This window comes from Dicentrarchus labrax, unplaced genomic scaffold (genome assembly GCF_905237075.1).
Source record: "Dicentrarchus labrax unplaced genomic scaffold, dlabrax2021, whole genome shotgun sequence".
Lineage (NCBI taxonomy): Eukaryota > Metazoa > Chordata > Actinopteri > Moronidae > Dicentrarchus > Dicentrarchus labrax.
In genome coordinates, this window is record NW_026136713.1 from 5,005,238 (window position 1) to 5,021,597 (window position 16,360).

The following is a 16,360-nucleotide window of genomic DNA, read 5'->3' on the forward strand; positions in this document are numbered from 1 at the left end:
TCACCTATACTGTATGTTATATTGTTCTTGCATTGTTTTAAATTCAAGAACCTTAATATCAATCATTTTGTGCTTCTTTGAACAGGAGGCATCGCTAACAGATACTTTCTGAAAACCAATACTCAGCAAATAATCAAGAAAAATATGCAGTATCTCATATTTTAACATAGAAGAATAAAAAGAAAGACAGTCTGATTCAACATCTGTTTTAGATGTCAAAGCCATCACTACTTCCTCCCAGAAAACAAACACAAGACATATAATCAATACCTTTTGCAAATTTAATAACATGAATTTTTGCTCTTGAGTACATGTCAGTTTCAATCTGAGTTGATTTTTGCCCCGTGAATGATCGGCTCCCCATCATTCTTTCCTTGAACATTCAAACCAGTAAGTTTTTCATGTAAAACATTCCCTCTATTCTGAAAGGTTTGGAGTGACAGGTAAACCAGAGGGAGCATTCTTTTATTGCCAGTCCCTCTCCTCAAGTTAGCTGTTTACACTGTTTTCAGCATCCCCCGAGAGAGAGAGAGAATGGATAAGAAGAATCACATCTCAGTTTGCTTTTGCACAATGATGCCTGTCAGAAAACCTGAGGTAAGGTGAGGAACTGGGGAAAATAGATAAGCAGTTATTAATAAAAGAAGAACTAATACAATTTTTAATGTTTACAAGGAGTTGAATGCATCTAAACAATGAACTAAAATGGGGAATTTTCTGGAGAAGTTAACCTTAACTGTTAACTGAATTAACTTAGAAACCTAAAAAAATAACACGGTTCTGAAGTTGTTTTCCTTAACCTTCCTCCTGCACTGATATGAATGAAGTGTACCATCTCCTGTCCAATATGGTGAAAGACACTGGCTCTGAGGCATACTTCCTGTCAGTCCTTCAGCACCTATTGCTCATCAGGAATGACTATTACATCAGGTAAGTTATGTCTGATTTTTACATACCTCTGGCCTCTTATTGACTGAGGACCTCATGCTGTAATGTATGTCAATGTGCTTGGATAGTCTTAGCCTTGTGATTTTATTTGTTAGTTTTTTTTTATTTTTATGAAACACCTCATAGATCACTTATTTGTTCATTATTTACACAAATAGTTCCTGCCTTTGTGGGTGTGTTTGTCATTGACCAACATATCTTGACAAGTAAAAACCAGGTTGAAATTTGTTTTGTGCATTTATCCTCCCAAAAGTAAGAGACATATTGATTCTTGAAAATCAATATCTTGAACCACCTTTATATTACTGTAACTTTTGTGTCATTTACTTGGAACTGTTGCCTGTGAAAGCAACATCTTTTAGCTTGCCTCTTTTAGTAATTTCACTTTTAAGATCATTGTCTGAGTGTGGAAAATTAATCTCGCAGGCAGGTGAAACACAGAAACATAAAACATGGTCAAATAATGCAAAAACAAAATGCTAAAACCCAGCATGCTAGCCTATAAAAAACAATGTAGATGAGGTTGCAGCATAATATAAAACCATACGTATATCCAAGCCAATAATCAATGATTAGGACAACAGCACCATCCTCCCCACACATTTTAGTCACTAAAACCACCAAACCATCAGCCTCAGACTCACCAGTTAAAAGTAATGTGCTTTATGGAGATGGCACACTGAATTAAGATCATTTGGTCATATGTGATCTGCAGTTTAGGATTAGTACAAAGTGTTAAAGACATTGTACCTTGTATTGAACAAATGCTTCATTAACCGTAATCACACATAATATTTGTTGAACCTCTGGCCACACCCAACATTGCAGGTGGGGAGGTCAGGAGTTGTCTGTTGTACCACACCCCTGTTAGCGTTGCACAGTAGTGCAGTCTGAGGCGCTGCACTGCACAGGCTGAAAAAAAGAGCTTGTAGTCATCACTAAAAAGAGAATTATCCTAGGTGCACTTACTGGAGGTGACATCACTCAAATTATTAGAGTAGGGATAATATTCTGTATTTTAAGTAATTTAAAACAGTTGGCTTAGCTTTATGCTTTGCCTTTTGAAGAGCAAATGTGTCAGTCACTGGGCAGGAATGCCACCACTCCTCTCTGAATGGAGTGACACTGATGAATTCACTGCTGTGTCAGACCTTTTTGCAGAAATAAGACTTAAAAAAAAGAATGTTGGAAGATGAAGGGAGGATGAGAGGAGGAAGATGAAATTTACCATAGACAAGTTGCTGTTCCCTTGGAGTTATGAATAATGTATTCCTCATCTATTCGTAGGAAGTGAGAAATAGAATTCATATTAACCAGCTAGTACAGCAACGTCCAGCTCAGCTCCGGTCATGTACCTCACAGTAAGCCAGCAATAAGAAGGGATCAGTACCAATTCTCATTAAAAAAAAACTGATGGTCTTTTTAAAGGTATGTTTTTGAAATGTTTTTTTTTTTTTCTCCTGCCACCTCCACAAATGCAAGGACAAACCCACACATGTACACACACAAGCATTAACACCAGAAATTCATTTGGACTGAGGCATTTTATTCCCCATACATCACAGCTGTGTGAGTTAGGATGATGGAAGATGCAGTTCTATAGTACATATGTACTATCTATCTTTTATCAGTCTTTGCCCTTAAAGTTATCATCCTTTCATGTTGTGGTCAAAATTGGTCGAATGTGAAATAGTATGGAACAAAATCAAAAATAGCTTTTAAATATGTGGTAGCAATGCATGGCTCAAAATTCATTTAATGGTGGCAGTCTTTAGATATGTTGTGTAAATGTGTGATAGACTTTGGATTTGTGATCAAAGGAATACCTGTGTACTCATGATATTCTTTCCAAAGTAAAGGATTAAGTTGTTTTTATCATTGTATGCATTGGAATTGGTGCTGGTACTTGGTACCTTGTTTTGTGTGTTAAATAATAATCTACATTAAATGCCACTTAATTGAATAATATAATTAGTACTCTAATAACTCTAAGAAAGTCTACAGTGGGCAAACTGTTGAAGTGCTCTGTCTACTGTCATTCCTCCTAACACAACATTAGTTGTTGCTCTCCCCTCCGGGGCTTGGTTTATTTTTGATAATTAATCTCTCACTGCAAGTCTAATGAATGGGAGCACATCAAACCCACCCAGTAAATATAGAGCAGATCTGCTCTTTTGGAGCCTGGTGATATGGGGATTACACTGGTTATGTGGAGCAGAGCTGGATCAAGTGGCTGGGGCTGTGCTGAACTGCAAGCTATCATTGGAAGAAATGAAGGTGCCAAAGTAAAAGAAGAGGTGGGGAATGATGCAGGGGACATATGCTAGCTTCTGGAGCCCAGCCCTGCCCACTGTGGAGGGGCCTGACAGTTCTGGGTCACTCTCTCCGTCTCTAGTTATCTCCGCCCAGCCCCTATCTGCTTGGTGGTGGCGGAGGATGGAGGACGCAGGGAAAATAGGGCGGCTTATTGAGATAATAATGTGGTGTACATTGGTGACAGTTGTAAGCCGAGTGCCACAGTGCTTAAGCCACGCAGGCCGATGTGTGAGCTTTCACTAGCTTGTTCCAATCATGAGTGGGCGAATCCGCCAGCTCAAGCTTAATGTATGGCATTTCATGCTTTCAAAACAGTGCACCTAAATGCTGATTTATTCTTATTTGCTTTGGCTCAGAATTTTGTGTTCTTTCATATTTCTGTTCATAACATGATATGTCCTGTCCACCCACAAGGAAGGTACCAACAGAGCAGATTCTTTGAATTTCTGGGCAACAGTTAGAGTTAAAGCCTCAGAAATAACTTCATTTAATTTAATAATTTTTTTAATAATGCGTTTTCATTCAGTTCATCACATTCCTTTTTTATTTGGACACATTCCTAGATATATGTGCTTTTTTGGTATTACACAGAATTAACCCACCTGACAACAGGCACTTTGTTCACAGCTCCGCCTGCTCACATCAATTAATACATCGTACTTACATTAGTGCTGCTTCATGCTTTCATGCAGAGCCATCAGATCGGCAGGCTTTGATCAGACTTTGAGTTCCTTATCTGCATCAGAGTTGTCATAAAAATCTTCTCGGAATCTCTGGATTTCATTTATTATCATATAAATCTACTGGACAATCTCATGAAGTTTAAAGGGCATTAAACTACAGAGGGATTTGTGGAACTTCCAGTGTTAACTTTGTCATCTTCCTGATGTAAAATTATATGTGAAAACAAGGAGTTTGCAAAGATACCTGTGTTTTCTAAAATCAGGATTAGCTGTAAATTAAAAGAACATCAGCTTCCACTGGAAGCAGATTAGGCGTGTGTTTATGCTTTGGGAAACATATTCTCTGCTGTGACCACTAGAAATGAAAGGATGAAATGAGTTGATGTGATTATTGAATCGGAAGGCTGTCCCTGCCTCAGCTGCTGATATATGCTGTATTCCTCCTTCTAGTAATGTATTCATCCCACTCCACCCCTATTCCAGACTTTATAGTGCTGTACCAGCGATTACCCAACCGTTCACACAAACTGCAACAATTCATTGGTCACACCCACATGCACTGGTGCACTGCGTTTGCATTCGTGGATGTTGTTGTTCCTGGGTTAGGGAATTGTTCTTTAATAATTTTATTAGGGCATTATTTGTGAGCGTCATTAAGGGTAAAGTTTCCACATCCAGTGCCTCAGTTCAAATCTAAACTTCCAATTTACACAACAAATGGAGCTTGAGTCTTTTGAGGAATGAAAAAAGAAAAAAGTTTTTTATGTTGCGAATTTAAACATCAACTTCTGGTCAATGCCATGCTTAGAAAATAATTATTTCTCAGTTTGGAGCTCAGCTTAAGCTGGCATTGTATTTGCTAAATGTCACTTGCAATTAAAGTTGATAATGTTACTGAGAAAAGGTCACATACCAACCTGTGTGGCGGAATGGGACTCTCGGCCTGATTCAGACACCCTGCTCGACAACACCAAGCACTCAGTCACACTCCTAACTGGCTGACATGTTTTCCCGGTCATTGTGCTTTCAATTACACACATTACACTGATTAGATTTACATTTCAGTTTTTATGGTTGCTCTAATTGGCAAAGATGATTGCAAATTAGGCAAGAGGGCAAGCGTAGCCTTGGCTACCGTCTGTCACCTTGAAATGGACAGACTAACACAGACTTGAGTTCTGTGTGCCCATTAATCTGCTAATTTCATGATCGGAGTGAAGCAAGTGATCAAATTTAATAGGGTGCCTATTTTCTCCAGCAGCACCCTTTTTGACATGGCATTTTGTGACCTCTAGCTTGGATAAGGGAATCATTTGTGGTTAATTAGCCTTGTTGAGTTTGTGTCACTCATATCTTTCTGTGGCTTGTCTAATTGCTCTGCTTTATGTTTTCTGACCCCTCAGGCCCCAGTATTTCAAGGTGATAGAAGAATGCGTGTCTCAGGTGGTGCTCCATCGCAGTGGGATGGACCCTGACTTTGGCTACAGTAAAAGACTGGACGTGGACTTCACTCATCTGATTGGTATTTTTTGAATTGTTCATATTTTTCTCACTCATTAATTTAGCATGTGTTGGCAAAAAGTTTAAAATGTGATCCCAGTGCACTGAAATCATCCTCAGGATCAGTTTTTGCAGTGTCACTGATGTTGCTAAAAATGTTTAGATACCTCGCAGTCATTCTCATTATCCTCACAGATCCCTCTGAGATTCTTCTGACAGACACCTGCAGTGGCTTGACATATAAGACGGGGGTCATCTAATTATTGAAGTATAATACATTATATCTGGCAAATCTGAATTCAGTTAATTCAGAACAACAACATTTTTTTTTTTGTAGTTAGGGTATTTGGCAACCGTGTTCCTGGAATCACAGCGAAAACATCTATTTGCACTGCATCACTAATGGAGAATCTTTTTCAAACAGAGAAAATAAATAAATAACACTACTTTGTCTCTCTCTGTTGTGTCACACAGTTCTGTGACATGCCAACAAAGGGTCATTAAAAGTTTCTAAACCTATCCACAGAGGACTGGTGCAGTATTAAATAAGTTTTCTCACTCACTTTACTGAGATTTAATCAGTTGATAAAAAACTTTCAAGGATGTGTTTTGTCAAATTCACACAAAAGATGTGAAATTAGATGCCACATCCACACGTGCTTTTGAAAAGTGCCATACCACCATTTTCATTTTTTTCCCTCTGTCTTTTGTGTTTTTTGCTTTTTTTCACATTCACATGAGGGTGTCATTTCCTAATAACGTTTATTTTTTTTCCTGATCGAAAATGTGTTACGCAACGTGGGATCTAACGAACATTTACGCATAAATATTGCGCATACATTGTCCTTCAAATGATTGATCTACAGTGTAATTGTAAAATATGTGATTTTTAAATGCACTCTAAGCTAAAACACAACAGTTATTTAAAGACAACTTGGAAGAAACGTGCAAATACACTGATTTAGTCTTATCTACTGATTTTTTTCTTCTTCAAGACACACATCTTAAGCAACAGACAACAGATCACAAGTTTTAGGTGATGATTCATTCTACTATGACACCTGTGTCAGTGGGAGTGTAATGATGAAAGGATGAGGGCAAACGATTAGCACATCTGCATGAGCCAAGAGTTGCACCATATGACAGATTTTACTATATATGAGAAAACACTGAATACACTTTTCTCTTCTTGCTCCTTCATCACAATGTGTCCTTTTTCACAGAGCATTTTATTTTATCTTTAATTAAGTTTTGCATTTAATTACAAGTGTCTGTTTTATACAACCTTGATGAGACATATATGCAGCTCCACTAAAGAAATGTATATCATCTAAAAATATATAGAAAGATACTTTAAATAGTGTACAATCATAGACTAACAAACCTTGATGTGCTAATTATTTATATAGGTATTACTCATTTAGGTGATAGTGAAGAGCTGGTTTTCCTGCTCCAAACACACTTTTAGATGTGGTGGAATGCACCCATGATTTATGCCATTTTAAGCCCACCTTAAGTAGTAAAGATTTCATGGAATAGTCCGTTAGGTCCATGAGATCTTTATAACTTAAGGTGGCCTTAAAAAACATACTTAAAAGATTTTTCAATCATATGAGCTCTAATATACTTGGAGAAGCAATACCCAGGTCTAATAGCAAAGCACCCAGAGTTGCCTTTGAAGTGTCTCGTCACTGTGGCTGTCTTGTCTTGCAGATCAGTGTGTGGATAAAGCCAAAGTTGAAGAGAGTGAGCAGAAGGCTGCAGAGTACTCCAAAAAGGTGAGACATTAATCACTCCAACAGCTCCCCTTGGTTGGCCGACTCCCATCAGGAAAGTTTTTTCTTCCTCAGAGCTCAGAGACAAGCTATTGATTTTCCATGCCCTGATCAATACCTGGCTGTGACGTTACATGATCCGTATCAGCATTACAAGAATCAGTGCCGATGTTCAGATGTATACTTATTTGTGCACACTGCCGGGGTAGAGTTAAGTTATGTGGAGGCTTTTGATAACGCTCTGCATTTTAAGTTGGCCTCATGGTGTGTCTCTCTTTATCCTTTATTTCCTTTTAATGTAATTCAATTGATTTATCCTTCGCTTTATGTATTAATTGTGTTTTTTATTTATTTGAGAGAAATAAAACAACTGCCAATTTAGAACCTTACCTCCAGGATATTATGCATAATATTTAAATATATCTTAAGGAGCTTCACTCTGGCGACACCAAGGGGGTCCCGGATATGTTTTCTTCTTAAGAGTCCTGTCCCGCCAGCCTACCATGCACCCTGCTGGGCCAGTGAAATCATTATAGTGACATGGCTTGGTTACTGCAAAGGTTAGATCCATCAACATACATGAAAGCCCGGCCTGAAACAAAGACAAAGGACAACGGGGCTCTAGGGCCATGAGAGCTATGAATAGAAATCGGCCAGAGAGTGTAAGACAGCGTGTTTTGGTGTCTGTTGATGTGCCCCGTGGCCATTCTCTGGAGACACTGTGCCGTTCACCAACCTGTGTGTGTGTGTGTGTGTGTGTGTGTGTGTGTGTGTGTGTGTGTGTGTGTGTGTGTGTGTGTGTGTGTGTGTGTGTGTGTGTGTGTGTGTGTGTGTGTGTGTGTGTGTTTACATCTGTGTACAGGTGTTGGTTATGTGCACATAGACATTGCTTGTATCTCTTTTCTTGCAGTTTGATGAGGAGTTCAGTGCACGGCAGGAGGCCCAGGCTGACTCTCAAAAGAAGGAAGAGAGAATCAAAGAGCTGGAGGCGAAGATCCAGGCCCTGGAGTCCCAGGTAAATCCATAAAGCGAAATCCCACTAGTCTGCAGAACACTGTTACCCCCCCAGAGATCTTTTATATTGTATGTTTTCCCAAAAAGCATGAAAAAGAAGATAGTGAAAAACTATGTCCAGAGGCCCTTTTAATCTGTTTTTAAGTGAAAAACAACTCATACAATCTCATACTGAATAAAATGTTTGTCTTAAGATAATAGCAACAAGAAGCAACGGCGCCCACTAGAAAGAGGGCTGATTTGGTCAGAAGGATACCTTTCCACCTCACTTACAGATGTGCTACTGCTGTAAGTGGGAGTTATCATCCATGCAAGAACTTTTGATTTAATAAAGGTGCAATCTCCTTCTTAAGTTGTAGCTCTCTTTATGGGAGAATTGCTCTATTGAAGCTTTTCCTATGTAATTCTATCATCACCGAGATGGATTGCGTTTCTTTTTCTGGCCTCCACATCATTTCTTCCCAGGCAAACCCGTCCATTTTGAGTACAGAAAATGACTGCTATTTCCCCCTTAACCCAATTTCAAACACTTTAGTACTGCCTTGGGACAAAAGGGCAGTTTGCCTCCCTGCTTAGGGAATTTAATATAAACCAGCATTGAAAGATGGTATAGCTACATTTATATCAAAGATTGCTTTTTCTGTCAAACATTCATCTCTTTTTGCTTACAGTATGTTGGCACTCCCGGTCTGATAAACTGCACCTGCATATGTGGTCCAAGCATCACTTAAGTCCTCTAGCTATCATTCTTAGGCCCACAACAAATGCTGTGATGTAGCACAAGCTTTGGCTCTTGTCCTGCCCAAAGTCACACAGTGTTTTTCACCTTAAAACTTGTGCCGCCACTTGTTACCTGTGTTTGTACCCAAACTTGTTCCCCTCTATTTCTGATTACTACTACCCGCCTATTTTAATGAGACAGAATCTAAAGCTCCTCTCCACCTGCTCCGCCTTGCTCTCTCCTTCTTTCACCTCCTGTCAGAAATGAATGCATCAGGCTGTGTTACCTTTTCTTGCCCTCTTTCCCTTGTCAGAGCTTTTTATGTTGTGTTTCCAACTGTTTTCTTCCCTATAACACACCTCCTCCTCACCCTCCCCTGGCATGCCTCTGTCTTTTGAAGACTGACTGACTGTGGTGCATTAACAGGTAGTGTAGCGCAGAGAAGCCCTGGAGAGTCAAGCCCTCTCTTCCTCTGTTTGTCTGAATGCTCCTTCAAAGAGCGGTTACTGCTGGAGAGCCGCACATCAGCAGACATTAACCTCAGCAGGGAAATGTGTAATTTGTTTGGCACGAACTTGCATGAATGTGGCCATAAGGACTTTAGCATATCCCCTATGCATCTCAACAGCACATAAATACAGCAAATTAAGCAGATGCACCATAGGGCCACACTTGCTGTTGAGCATAAATAAACTGAGTGTGAATCCATTTAATCTGTTCGGGTTTAAGAAAAGTGCAGGTAATTTTCACTGGCAACAATTTAATTTCTATTAGAGTTGATTTTTGGGCTGTCAGGGCTCAAGGTTGTTGTTTTTTTTTTTTTTTCAAAGAAATCTTCTAAATTATGCAAGTTCTGTAATAATTCAGAGTTGTCTCCTGTTTATATTTTATTTTTTTTGGCAGGTGTTCAAATAGAACATTCAATTGCTACCTCAAGCGATGAACAAAACAACAGTGTCATCCTCTCAGACAGTTGTGATTCTGCTACTTCGGGAAGACTAAGTTGAAAGAGTGTGTTTTGAAACTTAATCCACGTTTGACACAGCGCTGTAGAAAGCCATTAACTGCGAGAGCGCGGAACCTTTAAATCGCTGTGAGGACACGCATTCGGTTTGTCCATCAAAGCCGCTGTGCTATCACTGCCGTTTTGCTGAATATGAATGAAGTGGGAGCTAACCCTAACCTTTCATCTCCGAGACAGAATTCCTGTCAGATATTAAAACACACGGCTTGCCTGAGTCGCTTCCCTTCACCTTGTTTGTGAACCAACACATTTAATGAGAGTCTTTCTCTGGGAACTTTGGCATTGTAACAAGCAGCCTGTTTGATGTGTCTGTTTGATTATCCCCCAATTGAGTTGAGTGGAGGTTCTGCCTGTAAGCATCAACAAAGGACACAGAAATCACAACAAGTGGAAATCATCCACCCTTCCCCAAACCTTTGCTTGCAACCAGTCAAGGTAAAAAAAAAAAGAAAAAAAAGAGAAGCTATTCATTGAATTGGTTCTGGATGTGATGAATAATGTAGCACTGCAGTGGTACATTGGAGCACTCTGCGCCATCCCATTAATAGGTTTTAACAACCTGGCGGTCTTGTAGCTGACCCAGCTTGGCCCCAAGAGGAGCTGGAGGTGTAGTGGACCACTTCCTCTCTTTTACTGCCAGGCTGCCTTCCGCCCCGGCTGATTGCAGAATTTAACTTAACTGATAATGACAGCAAAACTCACAATATAGTCACTATTATAATGTGCCGTTATAAGATGAGCCAAAAATGTGCTGTTAAAGCCACTGTCATTCAGGTGTCTTCTACATGTATAATTTTCATGAACACTAATACAGAAAATGGTGGTCAAAAGTGATTTCTCAGAGAGCAAGGCATGCCCTACTTCACCTGCTCAAAATCTCTCTGGCTTGTTCTTCAAAACTGAGATATCTCAAAGCCTCTAACTTTTAATACCTAAGGATGAAAGATGAAAGATAAAATAAAACTTGTCTCTTTGCTTTAAATGTTGCACTTTACTGCCATTTTCTAAGATTCTTGCAAAATGAAAGTTCTTTTTCAGTCACCCCACTAAAAGTTTCCATTTCCTTTTCCATTATACACATTAAATATTTAGTTCTCTACAGTCCATAGTAAGATGTGTTCTGTAGGAATGACTCCATAAAAATATTACATTTCAGCTTCAGCTTCAGCTTCCGCACTGTGGAATACATTCCCATCATCTTTCTTTTGGCAAGGTCGCACAGAATGAAATATCAAAGCAAAATGGGTACATTTCTAAAACAAAGACTACAGAGTGAAATCAATGCCCATCACACATCTAAGAGTGTTAAGTTGAAATGTATTTTGCGATGCCAAAAAAAAGGGAACTGGAAGAAGGGTTTTGAAGGTGTACCAACTGTCAGTGATGCTGTGCCTTGTTCCTTTCATGCTGCAGTCAGTTCTCTACACTGATGTTCTTTTGAAGATAGATTACATCTTGTTTTAGGTGTAAAAGTACAGTACACTCTGCCTTTTGCACATCAAATAGCTCATTCAGACAAAATGGGAATATAACACTGTACTACCATTGTCATTAACTGTGTAAGAGACATCCTCTTTCCCCTGCTCGCCTCTTTTTCCAGCTTTTTTGTGTTTGGTGTGAGTACTGTACCTGTTCTAGTGCACTAGTTTTCTTCTTCTCTGTCTATCTAACCCACCCCTCATTTGTGCCTCTCTGTTGCCTCCTGTGTCTGTTGTGTATTCCCATGGTGTGTGTGTTGTGTGTGTGTGTGTGTGTGTGTGTGTGTGTGTGTGTGTGTGTGTGTGTCGTGTGTCTGTGTGTGTGTGTGTGTGTGTGTCTGTGTGTCTGTGTGTGTGTGTCTGTGTCTGTGTGTGTGTGTGTGTGTGTGTGTTGTATCTGCACAGTTAACTATTGAAAAAGACAAGCTCAAAGAGGCTCAGAGACTCATCAGGGAATCTGAAGCCAAGGTGGGTGTCCTCTTTGCATGTGTGGCCCTTGACATAATCTCACATTTAATTACCTGCAAATCCGAGTGATTTATTAAATGAATTGGACTGCAGTGCTTCAAATCTTTTGTGGGAGGAAATTCTCAAACTGATTATGGAACTGATCTTTTGTCCTCTCCGCTCCCTCTGCATGTGTGCATTCAATTCTAAAGCTATGTTTTCAATATCCTGTGTAATTCAAGTTATGTTTGAGATGTGAACTGACAAGCCAGTGCCTCTCATCTTTAATTTCCAGAAAAGAATCTCAAATGGAAACATTAGATGTGTTTGGTAGAAATTAACACTGATTTAACACCATGCCTGATGCAATGTTTTGTTTCTTTAAATTGGTAATCCACAAAAAAAGATAGCATGCTAAAAAAAACATATATATTTAAGAGTTTAACTCTATTAATGGAAGCTATGGTAAACTCTGTAGTGTTGTTTAACTATGCACATTTCCTGCTTGTTTAATGCAATTTTCATAAGTAAACACTCTGTGATTGAATTCCTCTATCAGAGATGAGATTGGGGCATAGATTTAATCACATAGCATTCAGAGTTAATTACCTGCCATGCTGACCTCCCCATTGAGTCCAGAAGACTATGAATCCAAATTGGATGGGTTAGATTTCATATTAGCCTCGTCTTTTACTTCAGAGATCCAGATGCGCTCTGCAAAAGTAACATCAGCCAAAAATCATCAAAGAGATGCTGGTGAGGAACACCATATTAACACATTGATGATATACATATTGGAAATAAATACATACCATAAAAATAATTGGAAAGGAGACCTTTGTGGGATCTTAAAACTCATAATTAATTCTAGGCTGTAAAATGTACAATCTCTGTGTCTGTATAGATACACATGTTTATTGTGTCCCACATAATCACTCTACTTACATATTGTATTCATGCAATATTCTCCCTATACTATGTCCCTATGTTTGCAATTCATTCAGACCCAGATACTGGTACAGAACATTTATGGGCTACTTAATTACAATGCAAAACAGCAAGTCTGTTGTCATCCCATATGAATTTAGTATGAAATTGCAATTATCTTTTAAGTCAAAATGCACAATTTACAACTTATGGATTTCTTTTTCTTGTATATTTGTTTTGGTATCTGAGGAAGAAGAAGCCAGTCACAGTTGTATTGGATCCCAAGGGTTCTGTGAAACACTCGGCCTATTATTATTGGATAGATCAGAGAGAGAGAGAGGTGGAGAGAGAGATAAAGACTCGGAGGGCCCTTCAGTATGGAAACAACTGCGCTCTAATTTAGCAGCTAATTTCCTTCCATTCTCTCATATTAATCTTAAAAGAGAGACCAGGTCACAGAGGGCTCAAGATTGACAGACATGTAATCATTGGATGTGGATTTCCACTTTGGGCGATCAGTGTAAGAAGCTCCTTTCAGAACACCTTTTTAATTTTGGCCCTAATAAACAATCCGCCGATGCCATTATCTAATGAAACACAGCGTAATGTCTTTAAATATGAAGCCAATCACATTTACGCACACAATCAAGTGACTGGGGGAAAAGCGCATATTGCGGAATTGGTTTTGGAAATGAGAAGTGCAAGTGGAAATGCTTTTTGGTGAGAGCCGGCATCTAATCAGCTTTAAAGATCAAACCCTGTCTGAGCTTTGGTGTCTGTAATTGTTGTATTTGCATAACTTTTTTTTTTTTTTTTCCCTCTTAAACATTTTTCCATTGGCATTATCAAAGACTATCACAGACTACCTGTGTATGGGGTATGTGTGATAGTGTAGACGTGTCAAAGGACTTTGTCTTATCAGTCTCAGGTCTAATTGCATCCCTGTCTACTGTGTAATAGCCTGCCATTGTGAGGACTCGTGACGAAGACTGGTTGGGAAAGCAACATCCTTATCTTTTGTAAATTAAAACAGTAGTCGATCACAGGTTCTTCTCCAACATTTTGCGGAGTATTTACAGACATATCAACGGGGATAAATATACCTGAACACAATAACCAACCTCTTGGCCAATTCACACTATATGAAGCATCATTTTGTTAATAGAATTAATTCATTTATTTAGACATCACTGGTCTAAATGTGACTTCTACCTACAATGGGCAAATATAAACAAACCACAGCAGATCTTGCTTTTTGTGGCTATATGATTGATGATTATGGATTTATCTGATGACAATAATGATTTTGCATTGTTTATGACACAACTGCACACTTTGAGACATCAATTGATACTGTAACATATTGGAAATATAAAAAAGAAATACATAAAGCCAAGTTTTAATTAAATTTTTTTTCTATACATCTGACATGATGTGAATATGAGCCGAGACGGAGTCATTGCTTTTTACAGTCACCAAGAGTTTCCTGTGTTACGCAAGCTTATTTTATTTTTGCCTCTGAAGTTCACTTGGTATAAAATACACAATTGCCCTTCTCGGTGAAACTGAGATGCCATGCAAATATATTTTGTGTGGACATAGACTTGACCACAGTATCCAGACATTTTTCTTAGTATGTATATCAAAATTTGTAATTACACAATTGTGACCAGTGATGTATTTTCATGTCAGTCATTGCTATAAATACCAGTAAATATAGAAAAACATGAATTAAATAATAATTTTAAGTGTAATAGCCTCTGAGTTTAAGTTCAGCTTAAGAAAAGCTTCAGAAAATTCTCCAAACACATACCTGATGTCCTAATGTGGAAAGTGTAAAACCATAATTTAATACAATCACCAGTCTGTCCTTTACTAATGAGTCTGGGTGTCACAAAGAAGCACCAAAAAAACATGACAAAAAGTTTTTTGATTTAATTTAACTAGCTAAACTCATTAAATATATCCATGTTTTCCTAATCAAGCAGCTGTGCAAGGACATGCTTAGAAAAAATTTGTGTAATTACACAATTATTATTCAAATAAGACAATATGACATTGACAATATCTGGTCAAATAATTAAAGAAAAAAAAAAGACCAAGAGTCAAAGATTTTGAAGCCATTTTCTGAAGATGTTTTTTACAGATCTGTATATATCTGGAATAATCTTGATTTTTTCAACACAAAAATTATTGGTGAACTCATGATCATGAGGTCTTTGGTTATTAAATACACAAATTCATGAAGAGCAGAGGCCATGACCTCCTCATGCTGTCTGAGCGTACAAGCAACACAGCAAGGTCACACAGAAGCTAGTAGTCCCTGACATAAAACAATGCAGTAAGCTGGTCGACTGCTATTGACACACACACCCTGCTCCCTGCCCACAGTCAAAGTTCATGGCAAGTCACAAATATATTTCAGTCGTGCAGGTGGCAAAAAGTTTTCCGCAGCACTAAAATTCCTCTTCACTGGCAAAAACAAAAAAATACATCTTATGGCTTCAGTGACATCAGATTGAGGCGTGTTAGATGTGTAGGCCATCATTAACATTTCTACCTTCTATTTTTTTTAGATTGCAGCAGGTCCAACTGCACCCGGAGCACCACCTCCACCACCCTTACCAGGGGGTGCAGCAGCTCCCCCTCCTCCTCCCCCCACCTCCTCCCCCACCTCCACCTGGTGGTTGTCCTCCCCCTCCTCCACCTCCTCCTCCTCTCCCTGGCCATGCTGCCATTCCACCGCCACCTCCGCCCCCAGGTGGAGGACCTCCACCTCCGCCACCACCCCCTGGTTGTGGGCCCCCACCTCCTCCGCCTTTCTTTGGGGGCCCAGGTGGGCCTCCGCCACCTCCTGCATTGCCTGTCATCAAGCTGCCTTATGGACTAGAGCCCAAGAAGACCTACAAGCCAGAAACTGTGATGAAGAGGGTCAACTGGACCAAGGTATGGAATCCTGAGCTTTGTTTCACTGCAACATTCTCATGTTCACTTATAGTATTGGTGATTTGTGAGGGAAATATTGTTCCACTAATCAAATGAAATTGTATGAAATCTCTTTACAATCATGCAAACATTTAGCTCTGGCTATAGACGGTTTTCGAAGTGCAAAGTTTAAGATCCGAATCAAAAGGAGCTCTATTCAAATGCACTCTTAATCTAGTCAAACAACCGTTCAGCCACAGCCTACACTATTCCACACTCAGCCACCAATTTCAAAGGATAAAACAGTAAATAATTTCCATTGCTCAAATGTCCCTGGATTTGCACTTTCTTAGCATAATTAAATGAAGAGTGGGTTGTGTAACATTCCATCACATTTGAACACAATTTCAATGGGACATTTTCTTGCGTGTGACCTCTATTTTACCATCATTAATTTATCCACTGACTCAGGAGTTCTTAGCATTCATTTAATCTATTTCCCAATGTTTGTATGGCCTTGTGTTTTAGTCTTCAATTACTGACAGCAATGTTTTTACTGATCAAAACATCAGGCGACTTTATTATTAGCCATTAAAACCATG

The 16,360-nt window shown here is 39.1% G+C and overlaps 1 protein-coding gene across 1 annotated transcript in view; it reads left to right on the forward strand.

Annotated features, from left to right (window-relative positions):
• Positions 1-16,360, forward strand: part of diaph2 (diaphanous-related formin 2) — a 370,395-nt gene that overhangs the window by 122,908 nt on the left and 231,127 nt on the right. Inside the window, 7 exon segments of the mRNA XM_051419022.1 lie at positions 814-930; positions 5,351-5,469; positions 7,161-7,225; positions 8,133-8,237; positions 11,865-11,927; positions 15,410-15,495; positions 15,497-15,779. Coding sequence (XP_051274982.1) covers positions 814-930; positions 5,351-5,469; positions 7,161-7,225; positions 8,133-8,237; positions 11,865-11,927; positions 15,410-15,495; positions 15,497-15,779 — 838 coding nt within the window.